At 42.6% G+C, this 16,940-nt stretch overlaps 1 protein-coding gene across 1 annotated transcript in view; it reads left to right on the forward strand.

Moving 5' to 3' along the window:
- Positions 1-2,776: 2,776 nt before the first annotated feature.
- The window catches only part of TPK1 (thiamin pyrophosphokinase 1), a gene marked incomplete at both ends in the record, with an annotated part of 307,976 nt that continues 293,812 nt past the window's right edge, over positions 2,777-16,940 (forward strand). Inside the window, one exon of the mRNA XM_080338654.1 lies at positions 2,777-2,819. Coding sequence (XP_080194780.1) covers positions 2,777-2,819 — 43 coding nt within the window. The remainder of the gene's footprint in view (positions 2,820-16,940) is intronic.

Here is a 16,940-nt window from a genome sequence, read left to right on the forward strand (position 1 = left end):
GTGGAAGTTGCTGCATTTACAGAAAAATAAATGTTGAAAAGGAGCAAAGGAGAACACGGGGACGAAGGTTTGTGAATCCTACCACGAACAGGGCCCTGACTGAGATGGACCTCTCCCCTGAGCAAGTATGGCTCTTCCCATGCATAAGAAGCCACTGCTGCTTATCAGCAACTACTTGTATCAGATGGTAAAACCAAGAACAAATAATTTAAAAAAATATTTACAGAGGAGACTGACAGATACTGAAGAAAAATAAGCTATACTGGAGTAAGTTTAATAATTTCACCCAGCAGTAGCTAAATGTGTGGCAAAATCAAAAGGGGCGAAAAAGTAAAAGAATGGAAGAGGAGACAATTAAGAGGAGAGCACAGGTCAAATGTATGGCAGTCCCCACCTTCTTGGGAGGGAGAGCAAGTTGCTTCTACCCAGTGCTGGTTGTTCTTAACCTGCTTCTAGAATGCTACCGAAGTTTTATTAGTCTTTGAAATTTAAGTTCTCAGTGGAGAAGGAAGAAAACTTTCAAACGACACAAAAGTTAAAACATTTTCTGTCTCTATAGTGTAAATGACAGTAATTTCTTGATGTCATTAATATATTTTCCTTGTTTCCCAAAAACTGCTCATTTCTCTCATTGTCAAGTCATGAAAGCTTTCAGTGCGTCTGAATTTCTATCTGTCTTTGTAGACTAAAATTGTTTGTAGAGTGGGTGGCGGAGTGGCATGACAGCTTATCTGAAAGTTCCAAAGCAAAGGCTTGGTGTTCGCACCATTCAAACCAAAGGTGCACCTACAGCCATTACAGACTTGTGTCATCATGCAGGATGAATGTGGCCCAGCCTTGACCAAATACTTAAGTAATGTAAATCCTTTTGATCTGAGCGTGAATCTCGAACTAACAGTGCAGGCTGAGCGGTGGGCTGATGTGTTGGTCTTGCTTCCCTCCCATTTGACTAGAAACCTTAATCAACCATCACACCGTCCTCCTCCAAACACCTCACCTTCCCATCTTGTCCCACCCCCACGTGCCTCAGTGGAGGACACAGTCTAGAAGGCGGCCCAGTGGCGCTGTAAGGGACCTGGCAGTCCCCCTGTGCTGCTCGGATGCTGTGTGCGGGGTCGGCCGGTGCCCGGTGTTGGCCGGTGCCCGGTGTTGGCGGGCAGTGCTCCTCTGCTGTGGGACCCCAGAACCACCACCGAGCTCTGGCCGGCCCAGCGGGCTTGGGGAACATCTCAGGGCGGCAGGAGAGCGGCAGTGCGAGGGGAGCTCCATGCACCGCGGCGTGGGGAGCGGCACCGGAGGCGTCTGGATGGGGCGGTCCGGTAGGGGCAGCTGCGGAATCAAAAGCTGGTCCAGAAGGTGGAAACACATTAGAATCACATTTCAGAGGGCAAAATCCGACTCCTGTGCTCCCAGCGCAAACTTAAGAGGCATCATGCATTTTTTGCCTGAAGATGATTGATTTCCCAGTTGAGTCTGTAAGGAGTTTATATAACAAGTTTTGTGATTACATTAAAACAATTTTAATTGCAACTTAAGCTGCGACTAAAAGTGCCCCATTATCCTGTGAGGCCTTGAAAAGGAGGGAGAACAGCCAAGCCCATGTGCCAGCTGTTTTCACCCCTGGGGCTTTGTGCAGGGGCAGAGCTGAATCCTGCAGCACCAGCCGTGCTCTGCTGGCATCCCCGGCGCAGCAGGAGCTGCAGGGTGGCAGCAGCACAGGGGCTGAGGCCTTGCAGCAGGATTGCAGCTGTGGTTTGGGCCTTTTTTTTTTCAGTTTCGACAGGCAGGAAGCCATTAACGACTTGTATTTTGAGTGAAGTGTTCATTACAGGATCTCAGAGCGGAACACTCCCAGCACAGACAGCGACTTAATAATTTTGTTTTCTTTTTAATGACGGTGTCTATCATTCTTTGCCCTAAGTAACCTCTGCGTACACCAGATACAAAGTTTAATAAAAAAAGGAAGTCCTCTGCGGCCGCTTTTATATGTAGAAAACGAAAGGGCCGGCAGGTCAGGACGTCTCCTCGCGTTGTAGCTGCTCTTCACGGGCACCACCAACTCAGCTGTAACGAGCTCGGCATTGCCCAGGCGCCTGAGACGTCTCCGAAGCGCGGCGACAGCCGCTCAGACCAGCCCCAGAGGGGTCGGAGGTAAAAACCTCGCGGGTCGAGCAGCAAGTCTGGGCCGGGGACGGCCGCCCCGCGTCCCGCCTCCCTCCCTCTGCCCAAGGTCGGCGCTGGCGGGCCGGGCTCTCCCTCACCCCGCCCGACCCCGGCAGCACAGGCACCAGCGGCCGCCGCGGCACGGCCAATCAGCGACGGCGGGGCTCGGGGCACCGCCGCCGCACGGCCAATCATCAGCGAGAGCGAGGCTCGGGGCATCGCCGCCGCTCCCTGCTGCCCCGCCTTCCCGCTGCTGAATCCACCGCCGAGCAACGGAGCGCGGGGCGATCGATTCTCTCGGCTTGCCTTCCCGCCTCCCCGCCCTCTCCCGGTTAACGCGCCACCCGGGGGCGGGTGCCGGGCGTTGGGCTAGTGCAGGGGAACGCGCGGCTGCAGGTGCCCAAGCAGCGCCGCCACTTCCCGCCTGCTCGCCGGCAGGCGCGGCCGCAGCCACCGCGGCTGTGCAAACGGAGCTCGCTCGTCAGTGGGAAGGGAACGTTCCTAATCCCAGTGTGCTCCCACCCCCGCCCCCCGGTCCCGCCGCGCTGAGGGAGCCGCGGGTGTCGCTTTGCTTTCTCTGTTCGCCTGCCCCGCGAGGGGGCGGCCCGGGGCCATGGAGCGCGCGTTCACGCCGCTGGACTGCCTCCTGCCCGCCGGTACGGTACCAACCGCGGTTCCGCAGCTCCCCAGGGCGGCCCCGGCGTTCAAACGCCGCGGTGTAAGCAGCGTAACGTCCTGCCCGCCGGGCTCCACGTGTCCGTAGAGCGGTGCTCGCTGTCTGCTAGGCCGGAGCAGGCTGCCCAGGGAGCTTGTGGAGTCTCCTCTGGAGACATTCAAAACCCGCCTGCACACCTTCCTGTGTAACCTCATCTGGGTGTTCCTGCTCCAGCAGGGGGATTGGACTGGATGATCTTTTGAGGTCCCTTCCAATCCCTAACATTATGTGATTCCATGTGCTGCCATTAGGCTGGTTCCTTTTTAATATGCCGATTTATTACCGTTTTAACCCACTTAGAGTTAAAATTTGTGTTTAAAACGTCAACCCTTTTGGCTTTAATCAGTATTTGTAGGTTGCTTGCCAGGGTTTGCTTGGGTTGGCAGGGTGGAGTGCTGTGGTGAAGTGTGTCTCTTGGCAAGGGGACCTGCAGGCTTGGTTTCCTCCGTCCGCCTTTGGCTTCTGGGGCCCTGACCCTGCTTTGACGCTCCTCCTTGCAGCCTCCACATGCACCCTGCTTGCCTTGTCTCTGCAAGGCCGAGCTTTGAGGTTTTGTTTGCATCTCCTGTGCTGTTCTTGAGTGTTCTGTTTCTGTGTATTATTTTTGAGACCTGAGGGGCGAGCGTTATTAATATAGTAATAATATACAATAATACCATATATTAATATATATAATTAATCTCATCATCTTAACTGCTTGAGAGAGTCCAGCACAGAGCCACAAAGATGATTAAGGGAGTGGAGCATCTCCCTTATGAGGAAAGGCTGAGGGAGCTGGCTCTCTTTAGCTTGGAGAAGAGGAGACTGAGGGGTGACCTCATTAATGTTTATAAATATGTAAAGGGTGAGTGTAATGAGGACGGAGCCAGGCTCTTCTCAGTGACAACCAATGATAAGATAAGGGGCAGTGCGTGCAAACGGGCCCTGCAAACTTCTTCAGGATGAGGGTGACAGAGCACTGGAACAGGCTGCCCAGAGAGGTTGTGGAGTCTCCTCTGAAGACATTCAAAACCCACCTGGACACCTTCCTATGTAACCTCATCTGGGTGTTCCTGCTCTGGCAGAGGGATTGGACTAGATGATCTTTCGGGGTCCCTTCCAATCCCTAACATTATGTGATTCTGTCTTGATGAAGGATAGAGCACCTCTAGTGACAGCAGACTCATCAAAGTAGTTTGTGTACTGTTCAGAATATGCACCTCTTCTTCACTACATGTTTGCAGTATCTAATTTTACAGTAGGGCCCAATTTGCTATTCAATGATACCATTACAAACACTAAATATTTTTATCTTTTTATAATGTGATTTTAAAGCTGCATAAAAATCATTTTGGCATAGCAGCTGAATTCTAACTTAGAGTACTCTTTTCTGCTTTTCTTTGGCACTAGGACTTCAGCTGCCACAGTGAGGTAGATGTTATTTATTTACTAGCAAGATCTGGAGGAAGGGAAGAGTTTAACAGAATGTACACTTCTAACACATTTTTGCAGCTAGCAGTTTAAGAGCATGTTTAAACTCTTTCTGGTATTTTTTTTAAAATCACATTTTGCTCTAATTTTTAAAAATCTCTTCAGGGTATATTCAAAGCTAGTAAGGGGTAAAGCTGTACTCAAGGTATTCCTGCCAGGAATGTGTATTTGGCTCTGTGCATGTATATATGTATTTTGAGATGCATCGTTGCTTTGGGCAGAAAAAAGGAATGAGCATGTAGGTGAGATTTTAATGGGTTAACTATGATTCATTGCAGTGTGATGCCCTCTTGTATGAAATGAGGAATAACTACTTACTAAATATATAGTAAGGAGAGACAAAAAAAAAAAATGACCTTAAAAATTTATCCCTGGGGAAGAACAGGCATCACTGATTATATTCTAAGGTAGCTGCTTTTGATAGGCATTTGTATGGTGGTAGGGCTAATATATGTCCCCAGTTCCCACCAGTTTCCAGGAGTGCTGTGTTTGTGGTGTGTGTTTGTTTGTTTTTTTTCCCTCCTTTGGCTATATCTGGTTGGAATTGAAGATTTGGGATGTTTTTGGGAAGTTTGTTTGCAGTTTTCAGATGACCCATAGCCTTCTCAGACCAGAGGCTTCAGCTGGGTGTCAAGAAGCTGCCTTCTGAAAAATGGCTGCTACAAGTATACAAATTGGTTGTACGGTATAGAGTGCCTATGAAGTGCACAGTGGTACTGCACCTGGAGCCTCGCCATCATTACAAACATTCATTACCAGCATTTCCAATTGGTTTGGCCTGTTCGAAGTATGCAAGGCTGATCAGATTTATTTGGCAGTTCCACAGTTTAAGATCTGGTATCCCACTTGAGGAACTCAGAAATAAGGTTTTCAAAACTGGGTGGGTACTGGGTGGTATACTTCTTGAGGAAGTACTACTGGTTCCTCCACCTGTTTGCTTTGGTGAGGTGTGTATTTAAATGTCCAAATAATATTAAGCAAATTGATGTAGAACATGATGCTTCTTAGAAGCTAGACGTGAGGTTACAAAATAAACCCTTGTGAGGATATTGAAGTACTATGGACCTTGTCCCCTTGCCTTCAGTAATATAAAGGTATAGCAGTTGTCCATAATGTTTCTGGTTGCTCTCTAAAGCCCTGAGTAAGCGTAGTGGCACATTATGGTGGGGAGAGTGTCAAAGATTTGTCAGCTGTGTTTGGAGGTTATTAGTTACTTTATTTTTCTTTTTGAAGGTGCTCAGAAATTATGCTGATATTTATACAGAACTGAATAAAAAACTTACAAGTTTTGGAACCTAATATTAGGTACCTGATTTAGAATTTTAGGGCCATGTGTGCCTTGGTAATTTTAGTCAGTGCAGTTAGAGTTTGTTCTTATTTAGATTGTATGTCTTTCTATATAGCACCTGATAGAAGTCCAAGTAGTAGGTATTTGAGAACTGCTGTACTAACTAATATGCTCAGGGACTTTGAACATTATTCAGTGAAACAGCTGGAGCTTGGTTGAAAATCACCATGCTACAGTCAAAATGCTGTGCTGTGGGCTTCAGAACTGTGTTGATTTGCTTAACATTTAGAATAGGTAATGAGGTAGAATTTAAAGTGGGGTTGAGCTCTAAATTTGAGTATTGCATACTGAAACAAATACCTTTTTATTTCCTCATGAAATGAAACCATTAAAAAGGCTCACAGAAGTCCACCCTGAAGTCCTGTGTGCTGCTGTGAGAGCATCAGGCAGAAGCTTGACAGAGTGAAGCTGTGATGCAGCTGTTGTAGAAAGCTCATACTGGTGTCACACTACGACCTATGAATCTTGATAAGAGTAGCTTTGTTTCTTCTGGAGCATCCTTGATAGACTAGACATTTCCCTCCTGCTGTTTATACCCTTTTTGTGCACTATCATTGCCTCCTATTGCTGGTCCCAGACTGTGCTGCAGGCACTACTGCAGAGAGGCAAGTGTTTCTAATTTATTATTTTAATACCATGAACTTTAGGAGCTGAGTATACTATACTTCTGATACTTGTGACTGCTTAACAGTGGAAGTACTGTAGCATCCTCTAATAAGGTTGCCCCTGAATACCACTCGAGACTTTTAGAAGGTCAGAGTGACAGTTTACTAAGCTGTGTTTTCTCACAGGGAGCATTTTACATTGTGAGCTGTAATACAGCCTGGATTCTCACTCGTCTCCAGATGTGATTAATGATTCTTTGCTTTGCATAGCCCTGAAAGTGCAGCTCGTTATTGGTTTTATCAAGTGGAGTGATGCAGAAAGAGGTTATCTTCCTCAGTTTATAATACAACGGCTCCCAGTACAAGTGTCTTGTCTTGTTAAGGCAAAGGGACTACAAAGAAACAGCAGCTCTAGTCCTTCTGCTCCCTTCTGTTCCTTGTGGAAGCTTTATTGGAGCTGAGCTTCCTATGATTGACAGGGAGCCTGTACTACCAGGGAAGGTTGGTTCTTCTGTCCCCACTCCTCCATGCCCTGAGTCCTGTGACTAAATGCACTCCTGAACTCTGCTGCATCAAGAGCTAGTGGTTAAAACTTGGTCCGCTGAGAAGAGGGTATGCTAACTTCGTCTCACTGAAGCAAGGTCATCTGTATGTCATGAGAGACAGAGCCACAACAAATAGGACAAAGACTGCTTCAGAATTATGTGGAAATATATAGTTGTGTCTTTGTGCAAAGGGACTATAAAATTCTTTATTGAATTTAAAGCAAAGAGAACAAGAGGAAGCAACAATACCCTGTGAATGCTCTTCCATCATTCCCTAAGCTTGATTGTCTCTTGCTTTACTATATGTCTTCTCCTGGAAATGTTACTGTGTGTAAACAAGTCACCTCTGAAAGGATTATATCACCATATTCCTTTTTAAATGCCTGGGGCTTTAACTTCTTCCTTAATGTTCTCTTTTCTCTGACACTAAGGATTGAGAGTTATTTGTAGAACAGTGACATGTTTGCCATTCACTGAATGACCTCCAGCCTGGCATAAGTGCCAATAACCATCTAAATGCCCCTTCCCTGCAGCTCTGCATGGTCTCTGTGATGCATTATCTTGCAGTCTAATACACAAAAGTCTGCGGCAGAAATCAAGACACTCCTGGATTAGGAAATCAACCTGATGGTCTGTGTTACCTGTTGAACATTAAAGGTTTATGAAGGGAGTGGGGTCCCAGACTTTTGGGTAGCTCTGTAATTTTACAGGTTTTGTGCCACCACTGTTGGGTCAGACTAGTGAAGTTTTCATGTGAGTCAGATTGTTCAAAAGCTGTGATTGAGTTCCCTGAAGTTGAAAAATGTTAGCAGGAGTGTCAGTCCTTTAAGACTACTTCAGGAGTTCCTCGATGAATTTAGCAGACATTTCCATATGGCTGTTATACTGTTCTATCGTTTTAATTGAAACGCATTTAAAATGCTTTTTTTTACGTGAATGTTGCTGACCTATTCCTGCTCTTGATTTAATATAAGTCGTAACACCATTCATTTAGTTGAGTTACCTGGATGCCTTAGCTTGTTTTTGAAGTAGCTGTAAATATTTGGTGTTGGACCCTGCTGCTTGTTAATCTACTGTGCTGGGTCAGCAGTTGTTCTGTAAGCATTATTGTATAGATTACTCACAGGTGCACTTATGAGTGAGGTATTACAGATGGCATTTAGCAGACATAATCATTGTTAACCTCACCACTTTCTGTTAGACATTTGCTTTCACACACTGATAGCTTTTGGAGTTGTGTTATTTTTATTTATTATTTTTTTCTTTTTTTAAAATGCTTTGTATGCAGGTGTGTTATTTGGAATGGGGCACCAAGCTGTCTTTAACCATTTGAGCTAACAGGAAAATGAATATACATTTACTTATTTTCATACACTCACACAGAGCCCTCTTTTGAAATTAGTTGACATTGGAGCTGGTTGCTGTTTTTGTGGATGATAGATTCTCATCTTGTCCAGTATCAGTGCACCAATAGTTCCACGTCTTGCAGTCACTAATAAAACCCAAACAAACAAAACTTGCATGCCCCCCCTCGCCCGCCCAACCACTAGGGTATAAGCAATAATAGTATCACTGGAGTTCCTGAGATAAAAGCTCCAATTCATTACTGCTTGCACAGATAGTAAAGCATTCAGATAAATTCCTTTTAGAAGGTCTTGTTATTGTCTATCAGTTGAGGCTTTTAAGAGCAGCTTACACTGAGTTCTGTGAGGAGTCACTTAGGTGTAGCAGATTGAGCCCTGAAGCCAGGAGATGCACTAGCTGGCCTCCTGTAGTGATGTGTGGTGGGGTTTTCTTTGTTTTGTGTGGGGTTATTTTGTTTGGGGTTTTTTGTTTGTTTGTTTTTGTTTGTTTGTTTTTCTTTTCTTTTTTTTTTCTTTTTTTGTTCTGTGATTTGATATTGTATAAGGATGTGGCAAATTCAGAAGTCAAGTAAAGTAGTGAGCTTTCAGATTTTGGCTTTGGTTTTTTGCCTGCATGTCTCTGGTCAGCAGCTTTGATGTCATGTTGTATCTAAAATCTGTGTGTATACAGATATATAAAAGCTAGTTTCTTTCTGAAAGTGGAAAACAGAAGAGGCTCTTTTTTTCCTGTTTGCAAGGCTCATCCAAGTCTGATTTATGGAGAAACTGAATATGAAGCAAAGAAATGAGGCAGTTTATTTACATGGGAGAAGACATAATATGTATAGGTTTCAGATCTTTCAAGATCCAAAATAACAAATCCGAGGCATACTTGTGGATTCACTTTAGATTTCAACACCCTGAGACATTAATCAAAGCTTAATCTATGCAGAAAATAGCACTATCAAGAGTAAACCTAAAATCAAAGTCTTAACAAACCCTAAAAAAACCCTAAGCAAACAAACCACCTGAAAACAAATATAAAGGGTTAACAGCTTCTCTTCATAAGTCAGTTTTCAGCAGCTTTTGCTTCTAGTTAGTTGTGGGTTTGGATGTAACCCAAAGGATTTGGACCTTTAAGAACAGTGCTGTTAACTAGTGGTTTGTCCAGGGAAATTACCAGCCAGAAATGTAACCAATTTGTTTCTGTGTGACATGATAAAAATAATCTATGCTGGTCTTAAAGCACTGTTGTTGAAAAATGGGGATGAAAGGAGAGAAAGGGGGGATACTCCTCTACCCGTCCACACAGAAAAACCAACCAAAGAAAACCTTGAACAAAAATGACAAAACTTAACCAACCAACCAAAAAAAACCACAGACTCCAAATACTCCAACCACCAACCCAACCCACGAATTAACAAAAAAGCCAAGAACCCAGTAGCAGATCTTACCCAGTACAAAATACAGTAAATTAACAAGGGAGACCTCTGCTGTACACACCTGCTCTTTGGTACATTATAGAACATTGCCCATCTCTGAACTCTGCAGACAGAGAGGAATTTGCAGTGTGTCCAGCAAGATTAATCTGATCTACTGCTAGATAATTTCAAGATTGAAAAGAACTGTCAGATGGCCCTTCCACTAACATGACTATACCTGATCACAGCAAAGAATAACCAGTTCTTAAGATTTTTGGCTTACATCTTTTTATAAATTACAGCTGTGCTGGATTACATGCAAGTAATTTATGGAAAGAGGTTCTTCTTTCCCTCCAGCTCTGACCTTAAACATGGGGAATATGATTAACAGTGTTTGTGTAGTAGTGACTTTGCATAATTAAAAAGAGAATTGAGAGTTTAAAATTGCTACAGGAACACTCAGTTAAATTTTACATAGTACACATAGTAGCTTTTGGATTGCTTTTAAATTAAAGCTATTGCTGTACATCCAGTTGCAGTTGAAGCTGCTGGAAGGCTTTTCCTGTCATTTCCTAGCTTTGAATTTTATTTTGAATGGCAGTTGAATTTTCTCATCACTAGTGCTGATTCTTTGTAGCTTGTGTTGATGGATTGTCTGCCAGCCTTCCTCTGTCAGGGCAGAAGCTGGAGAGACGCACGTGTTTATCAGCCAGTTGAAATAAATGGGAAGCTGACTAGTGGATTCAGTAGAAGCAGAACCTGTCCCCTCGCAATTAATTTATTTTGTAGTTGTGACTGCTGGTGTGGGCTCTGTTTTGTTTTATTTTTTTTTCTTTTACTGTAGCTCATCTCTTTCTAATCTTTCCCCAGAATTACGTGGTCAACATTGTCCTGGGCAAAACAGCAATAAGAGAGTAGTTCGGAAATGCTCTTGTGTGTGGTTTTTGACCAAATTGGTCAGGGGTAAAAGCTGTCTGTGTGTCTGACACAAGTTAGTTTTTGCTTCAAAAGGAAGCTACATGGATGTTACAGAGTGCTGAGGCCTCAAGAGTTTGTAATCTAGAAAAGCTTTGACGTATGTGACAGTGTCAGTAAGGGTGTCTGTGGACCTGCTTGATGGAGGCACAGCAAAGGCTGTCAGCAGAGTGTTCCTTCTTTTTAATTTTCTTCTCTTTCCACAAACATAGCTCACAATTATGTATGCTATATACGCATGTATGAAAGTAGAGTACCATTCTGCTTCCATAGCAGAAGGGCAGTGGTATGTCAATGAAATCTCTCTGTATATATATGTAAGATTTAATTGCTTTTGTGCTTACAGCTGATTAAGCTGTGGCAAGCAAAGAGCATTCATGTACAGACCTGACCTAAGCACAGGCCAAAGCTCCAGCTGCTCAGGATGCGTTAAAAGGATGCTGAGTTGAAACCACACCTAGGCACTTGTTCAGCAGACGGTGTGACTTAAATTACTTGAAACTTCCCTGAGCTTGACTCGTGTCACCAAGCAGCTGTGCAAATACAGTGTCAATCTTCAGGTGCTCCATTTTGAGACTTTCCACTCTTTACGAGAGTTTTATGTTCGGGGGAAATCCGGAAGGCTGACGCAACGTTTCTACTACAGAGTTTGACTTGTGTATCGGTAATGCTTACAAGATAGCAACATCTTTGTCTGCTTTAAATGTAACCGAAAGCCTCTAATGCAGATACTTTAACAGAGTCAACACTTTCACTTCTGGAAATGAATGCTGTGCAAGCTGTGAAGGGTAAGGCACAGCCTTGTGAGTGTAATCTGTGTCCCCATGTGGAGCAGTTTCTGTACCCAGTTTACAGTTGTATTTTAAAACCATCTAAGCAGTGTTTTGCCATACTGTGAATCCAAAAGAGACAAAATGTTAAGGAGGGTATCTTGAGAGTTAAGCAGCTACAGATCTTCGGCTTGGACTTTTGGTCTGCTAAAGGCAGTGGTGCCATGGCTGAGCTGCTGCAGATGCTACAAGAATAGCTCTTGGGCAGCATGTGACCGCTTCATTTTGTAATGAGCTGACCTGGGTACACCAGAGATGATTAAGCTCTGCTATGAAAGTGTCTGTCTTCATATTGCCACTTCCTGATACAAATGGGAAATTTAACATTCAAGCTCCTTAAAGAAGAACTCAATTTATTTTTTTACTTAAGAAAAAAGAGAAAAAAGGAGAAATACTGAGTACTGAAGCTTTTGTTAAGGGCAACTTACTGTTTGGCTTTCTGGACTTTTGACAGCAATGGTCTTGAAAGGTCACTGCTGCAAGACTTCGCTTCAGACTGATCTAATGACTTTCACTGGGTTCAAAGTAGGATGAAGGGTGTTATCTGCAGTCGTATCTTTTTAGGGTGCTGGCATATTCCTGCTGTTATTGAGATTGCTTTCATATCAGCTCTTCTTTCTTTGCCCAGAATCCACTGTGGGAATGACCTTTAGTACTGTGTGCACAGGCTTTGAGCCCTTCTAATGACTTTGGTAACTGTGAACAGAGAATTTAAATAGTCGTATTTTAAGTGTGGGCAGTAAGATCACTGATATCAGATGTTCTTTCTTGAACTGACTTGTTGTAAGATTTTCAGTTGGAAACTAAATTTCCTGGTTCCATGTGGCTCTATTTAATAGACTACTGTTCTTATGCATAGGTCAGTAGTTATGCTGCTGCTGTATTAACCTGACTCATAGTAAGGAGTTTTGTCACTTGGGCCTGTGGAAGAATTTCTTCTTTCATCTTGGTCTGCCATCCTGTTATAAGTTGAATTTTTGTGCCAACAAACCTTTTTAAGTCATTATGAAACTTGATCTACTTTGTAATGTTTTGCTTTGTCTTCTGTGACTGTTTTTGGTTTTTGTTTTTTTTTCTTCACACCTACAGCTACCGTAGTTGTGTTGACAGAGCCCCAGGTGTAAGCCTGAATACACAGAGAGCATAGCAGTTGTCACCTGGGAGGAGCAACAGCAATGCTAGGAGAAAAAAAAATAGCTTCTTTTAGAATACAGTACACCTCCACGAGGAGGGTTTTCTGGCAGGGACATGGGCAGAGTGTGTTGCAACACGGACAAGCTCTGCATGTCTCCTTTCTCTGCAGCAGGCTGTTTTTCCTGCTGATGGAGTGTGAAGTCTGTGTGAAATTACCAGTCAGTGTCTGGCTTCCCCAGAGGGCACAGAGAGTGATGAGAGCTGGGTCGTGGCCTTGCGGTACCACTCGGTGGAGATGGCCATATGGTGTGGGAGAAGGTGCTTAGAAGGGATGTCACAACAGATGTTTGATAGCAGATTTGGTGCCAAAAGCTTTAAGTGTCAGCTAGCCCCAGTAAGGTGGTGTTAGAGCTGGCCCAGGGGTGCAGTTAAGGAGGAATGCTGTTTAGATAACACATATTGTAATTTATTTTTTGCATTGGTATTGTAGTGTGTATTTTATCAGGCAGACAAAGGCATAACAAGACCCAGAGGTTGGACATTGGAGCCAAACAAATTCATACTTGAATTAGGTACAGATTTTTAACATGGAGAAGAATAACCAGCCATTTGAACATTGTACCTTGAGAAAGATGTATTCTTCATCGGCGTAAATCAGTTGCAAGTCATACTTAACTCGAAACAAGAATGAATTTCAGGCTATCCTTTATAGAAAAGACTTAAACTAGACTGTCACAGAGATCCTTTCTCACTTCTAAATCTACAAATCTGAAACACTTAGTCCACCATAGGAGAGACTTCTTTACTATTCAAGTCATCAATACAAACTTAGGGGAAAAGAAAGGAACTGTTGTATGCCAGGGTATTGCAGTGTGGAGTGTCAAGTGACTGGTCTCATCTTGCAAAGGAGATCTTTGAGAAGTGCGAGCAGATTTCATAGCTCTTGTGATGTGGTTCAGAAACCAAGGACTGTGCTTCCTCCTTAGATTTTGAGCAAGGTGTATGTTTGAAAAAACCCAAAACAACCCCCTCAATAACCCCTGTAGCACTTGGTTATGGTTCCCAGGCAGCAAGATGAGCTTACTGCAGTAAGATTATACTACACAGTGTGCTCAATTTACTACTAGTTACTGTGAGCTATTAAAAGTTTTTAAATTATTCCTATAGATTCTATCCTTATTTATCTATAAATATTATAATTGTGAATCCCACAAGGGGGAAGAAAAAGCTTGAATTTGGACAGGAGGCCGAATAGTTATGCTGAACTTATACAACATTATGCCCAACTATTCTGTTTCTCACCTAGATTTACATTTGCTGAATAAATTTGCTGAAATAAATAGCCAGTTTCCTTTGAGAACAAAGTTGGAACTGAATAAATGTAAGGCTTCAGAGTGCTAACAAAGGGACTGAACTCTAAAATAATGCAGTTATACAGCCCAAATAATGTAAATTAGAACAGCAGAGAGGAATATGAATACATAAGGGGAGCTGCTAATATTTTGTGAGAGTTTATAAACTTATAGTTTTGTAGTTGGATCCTTTGCCAGTTAATCTTCCCTTCCTCTCACCTAATAGAAAATACGTATGGAAATTACGCATCTTATGATTACAACAGTAGGTAAAAAGAGTTTTGTTACTTTTCTTGAAGGAGCGTATCAAAAGAGGAGAGTGTGGCAAGGAAAGCCTGCTGTTTTGTTCACTGGAAGAGACTGTCAGCTGTGAAGGTTATCTGCAGAGAAGAATTGTCCCATTCACAACTTTCCCAATAGCATACATAACAGACCTTGGAAATATGCACTAGTTCTGTTATAGCGGGATAAGAAATGACTTTCGACTGCAGCAAAAAAGACTCAAGATAGATATTAGGGGAGAAAAGTATATGTAGCAGGAGGAAGCACTGGAATATGCCGTTTGAGATGATGTAGTCCCTGTCACTGGGAACTTTCCTTTATCAGGGGTAGGCAGAAGAATTGCCTAGAGAGTTGATTCTGTGTAGGGACAAAGGAATGGACTAGATGATCTTCTGAAGATAAAAACATAAGAGACTGAGATGTGTATTTAAGAATCATATCCCTAGAGTCAGAATGAGCTTTCTGTATCAGGTGCTGAAGGACAGCCTGTTTCTGCAGAGTTTCTCACTCAGGTAGCTATACTAGCTGGGCTACTCAAACAAATAGGACTTACTCTCCTGTTTTAAAGTTTTCAGTCTGTAAATTACTAATGCTTTGTTCTACAGTACAGTAATAATATTTCAGCAAACGTGATTTTAAGCAAAATCACAGATGACCTCGAAAGGACACAGATATATAAAAAGGAATATGAGGAGTGAAGTGCTATAAGTTCTGAAATAAGGAGTGATAACTAGCAATTGCTGTAAATTTGCCAGACGGTGAAATCTGTCTCTGTGATTTCATTTTATCAGTTTCCATACTGCTGCTAATTGACATTTGAATTTTGAGAGATTTCAGAGAGATTACCTTGAAGAAAATCTGGACATTTACAAGTCCTCTTATTCTGTTAGTTTTTGTAGATGATTTTTTGTCTTGTTAAGGAACAGAAGTGTCTTCTGGAGATTGACAGGAGTTTTCTATGAATCTACTTTCTCTTGATGTTCAAAAGGGACTTTAGATTATCAAAAAGAAAGCTTTCAGAAAATGGCTCCTTTTTTTTTTTTCTTTCACAAACTCAGAGTATGTGTTTCTGAAGTGTAAAAATCAGCAAGAAAATGCATCTATAAAGAGTTTTTCTATAGTTTAATTCACTTTATACTTACGGAATTAATTTATGTCATTTTCAAGCATGTCACTGTAGAGATGAGCCCTGTTGTCAGTGTAATTTATACAGTCATTATTATCTCAAATGAGAGACCATGCCTGAAATTATAGGATTCCATGTGGTTGGAGGTACAATAGTTATGGAAGCTGTGTGCAGTGTGCACATATGCTACACTGGCAGATGGCTGAGGTGAACATCCGCAGTCTCTTCAGCTTTAAAAATCAGGATTGGTGGCAGCATTGTCAAAACATGTCAGCACTTGGAGGGCGGTGTGCAACAAACCACTGGCTCCACAACACATCTTGGTGCACACCTCAGGGCTTTGAAACAAATTACATTCTTACTATACCACTGTTGTGTTTTTTGTTTGGTTGGTTGGTTGGGTTTTTTTTAGTTGCTACGTACTTAAAGTTTGCGCTACTAAACCCAGAAGACTGTACCACTTAGGAAAAGGGTATGGCGCTGAGACGTTTTCATTGATACCTTGCATCACTTGTGCTTATATTGTGATTTATACTTAGCCCTCTGTCTGGAGTTTAATTTGTTTTTATGTCCTGGATAGGTGTGTCAAATTCTAGTACTTGGTGATTCATAACAACTGCTCACAGAATTAAAATACACTGAGGTGGTAAGGGGAGAAGAGGAGGCAGAGGAGGAAGCTGGGGAAGAGTGTTTTCTGGACTGCCATATCATAAGTTGCTGAATAGTCTGGAGTAGCAAAAGCTATAGGTGATTTCTCTAGGGAAGGGTATAGAGGTTTTGAATCTAGTAGTTTTTCTGCTACTACTTTTACAATAGGCTGTGACTACAGAGGGCACAGAGGGTAATGTCATAAAACAGAGGAAAGAAATGGAGCAAGATTCAGGAATAAATACAAGTAGTCTCTAAATTATGTGCTGGCTTGAATTTATTTGATGGATTATTTACAGAAGACAACACCCTGCCTGAGAGGACAAAGATGACATTTTGTTCTTTAGGGGCATAAAACTAGTTTTCCTAATTATTCCTGACATTTTGTCATTCATGCTATGAGCTTCCTTAGAGGATAGAAGTAAATAGCCAGTCTCCTGTGAGAGTGAAACATGAACTGAATGAGTTTAAGGTTTGCAATGTGCTAGCATTGGCACCAGGTCCTAAAATGATGTTGTCGGAGTTCCAAAACAAGACAATGGGGAACAGTGTAAGATACCTAGGGTACATTACAGAGGCAGACACAGTAGGGTTCTCTGAATATAATATAGAAAATTCTAAATTAGGAAGGCATTTATATGCAGCTTTATAGTTTTGAAGTTTAGGTTTAAGTAGAAGGATGAACTTTGAATATATTATTGCTGTATTATTTTAGCACCCTCAAGTCCTCACAAGACATCTGTGATAGAGGAGGTAGATGACAAAATGCTATTCCTGCCTTGAACACTTAAGTTTCATCTTGCTCAGAGAAGCCTCCTGGCTGATCCTAGTACTTTCATTTGCTCCTACTCAACACAGAGGTGCTCAGAGCCTGTGCAGAGGTGTAGTTTACAGCACTAGTAGCCAAAATCAACAGCAGCTAAAAAAGCGCAGGTATTTTCCAAAGAGACATTTTGCTGATCATTTCCCTTATATGAGAATTC

The sequence above is a fragment of the Nesoenas mayeri genome (assembly GCF_963082525.1).
Source record: "Nesoenas mayeri genome assembly, chromosome: 2".
Taxonomy (NCBI): Eukaryota; Metazoa; Chordata; class Aves; order Columbiformes; family Columbidae; genus Nesoenas; species Nesoenas mayeri.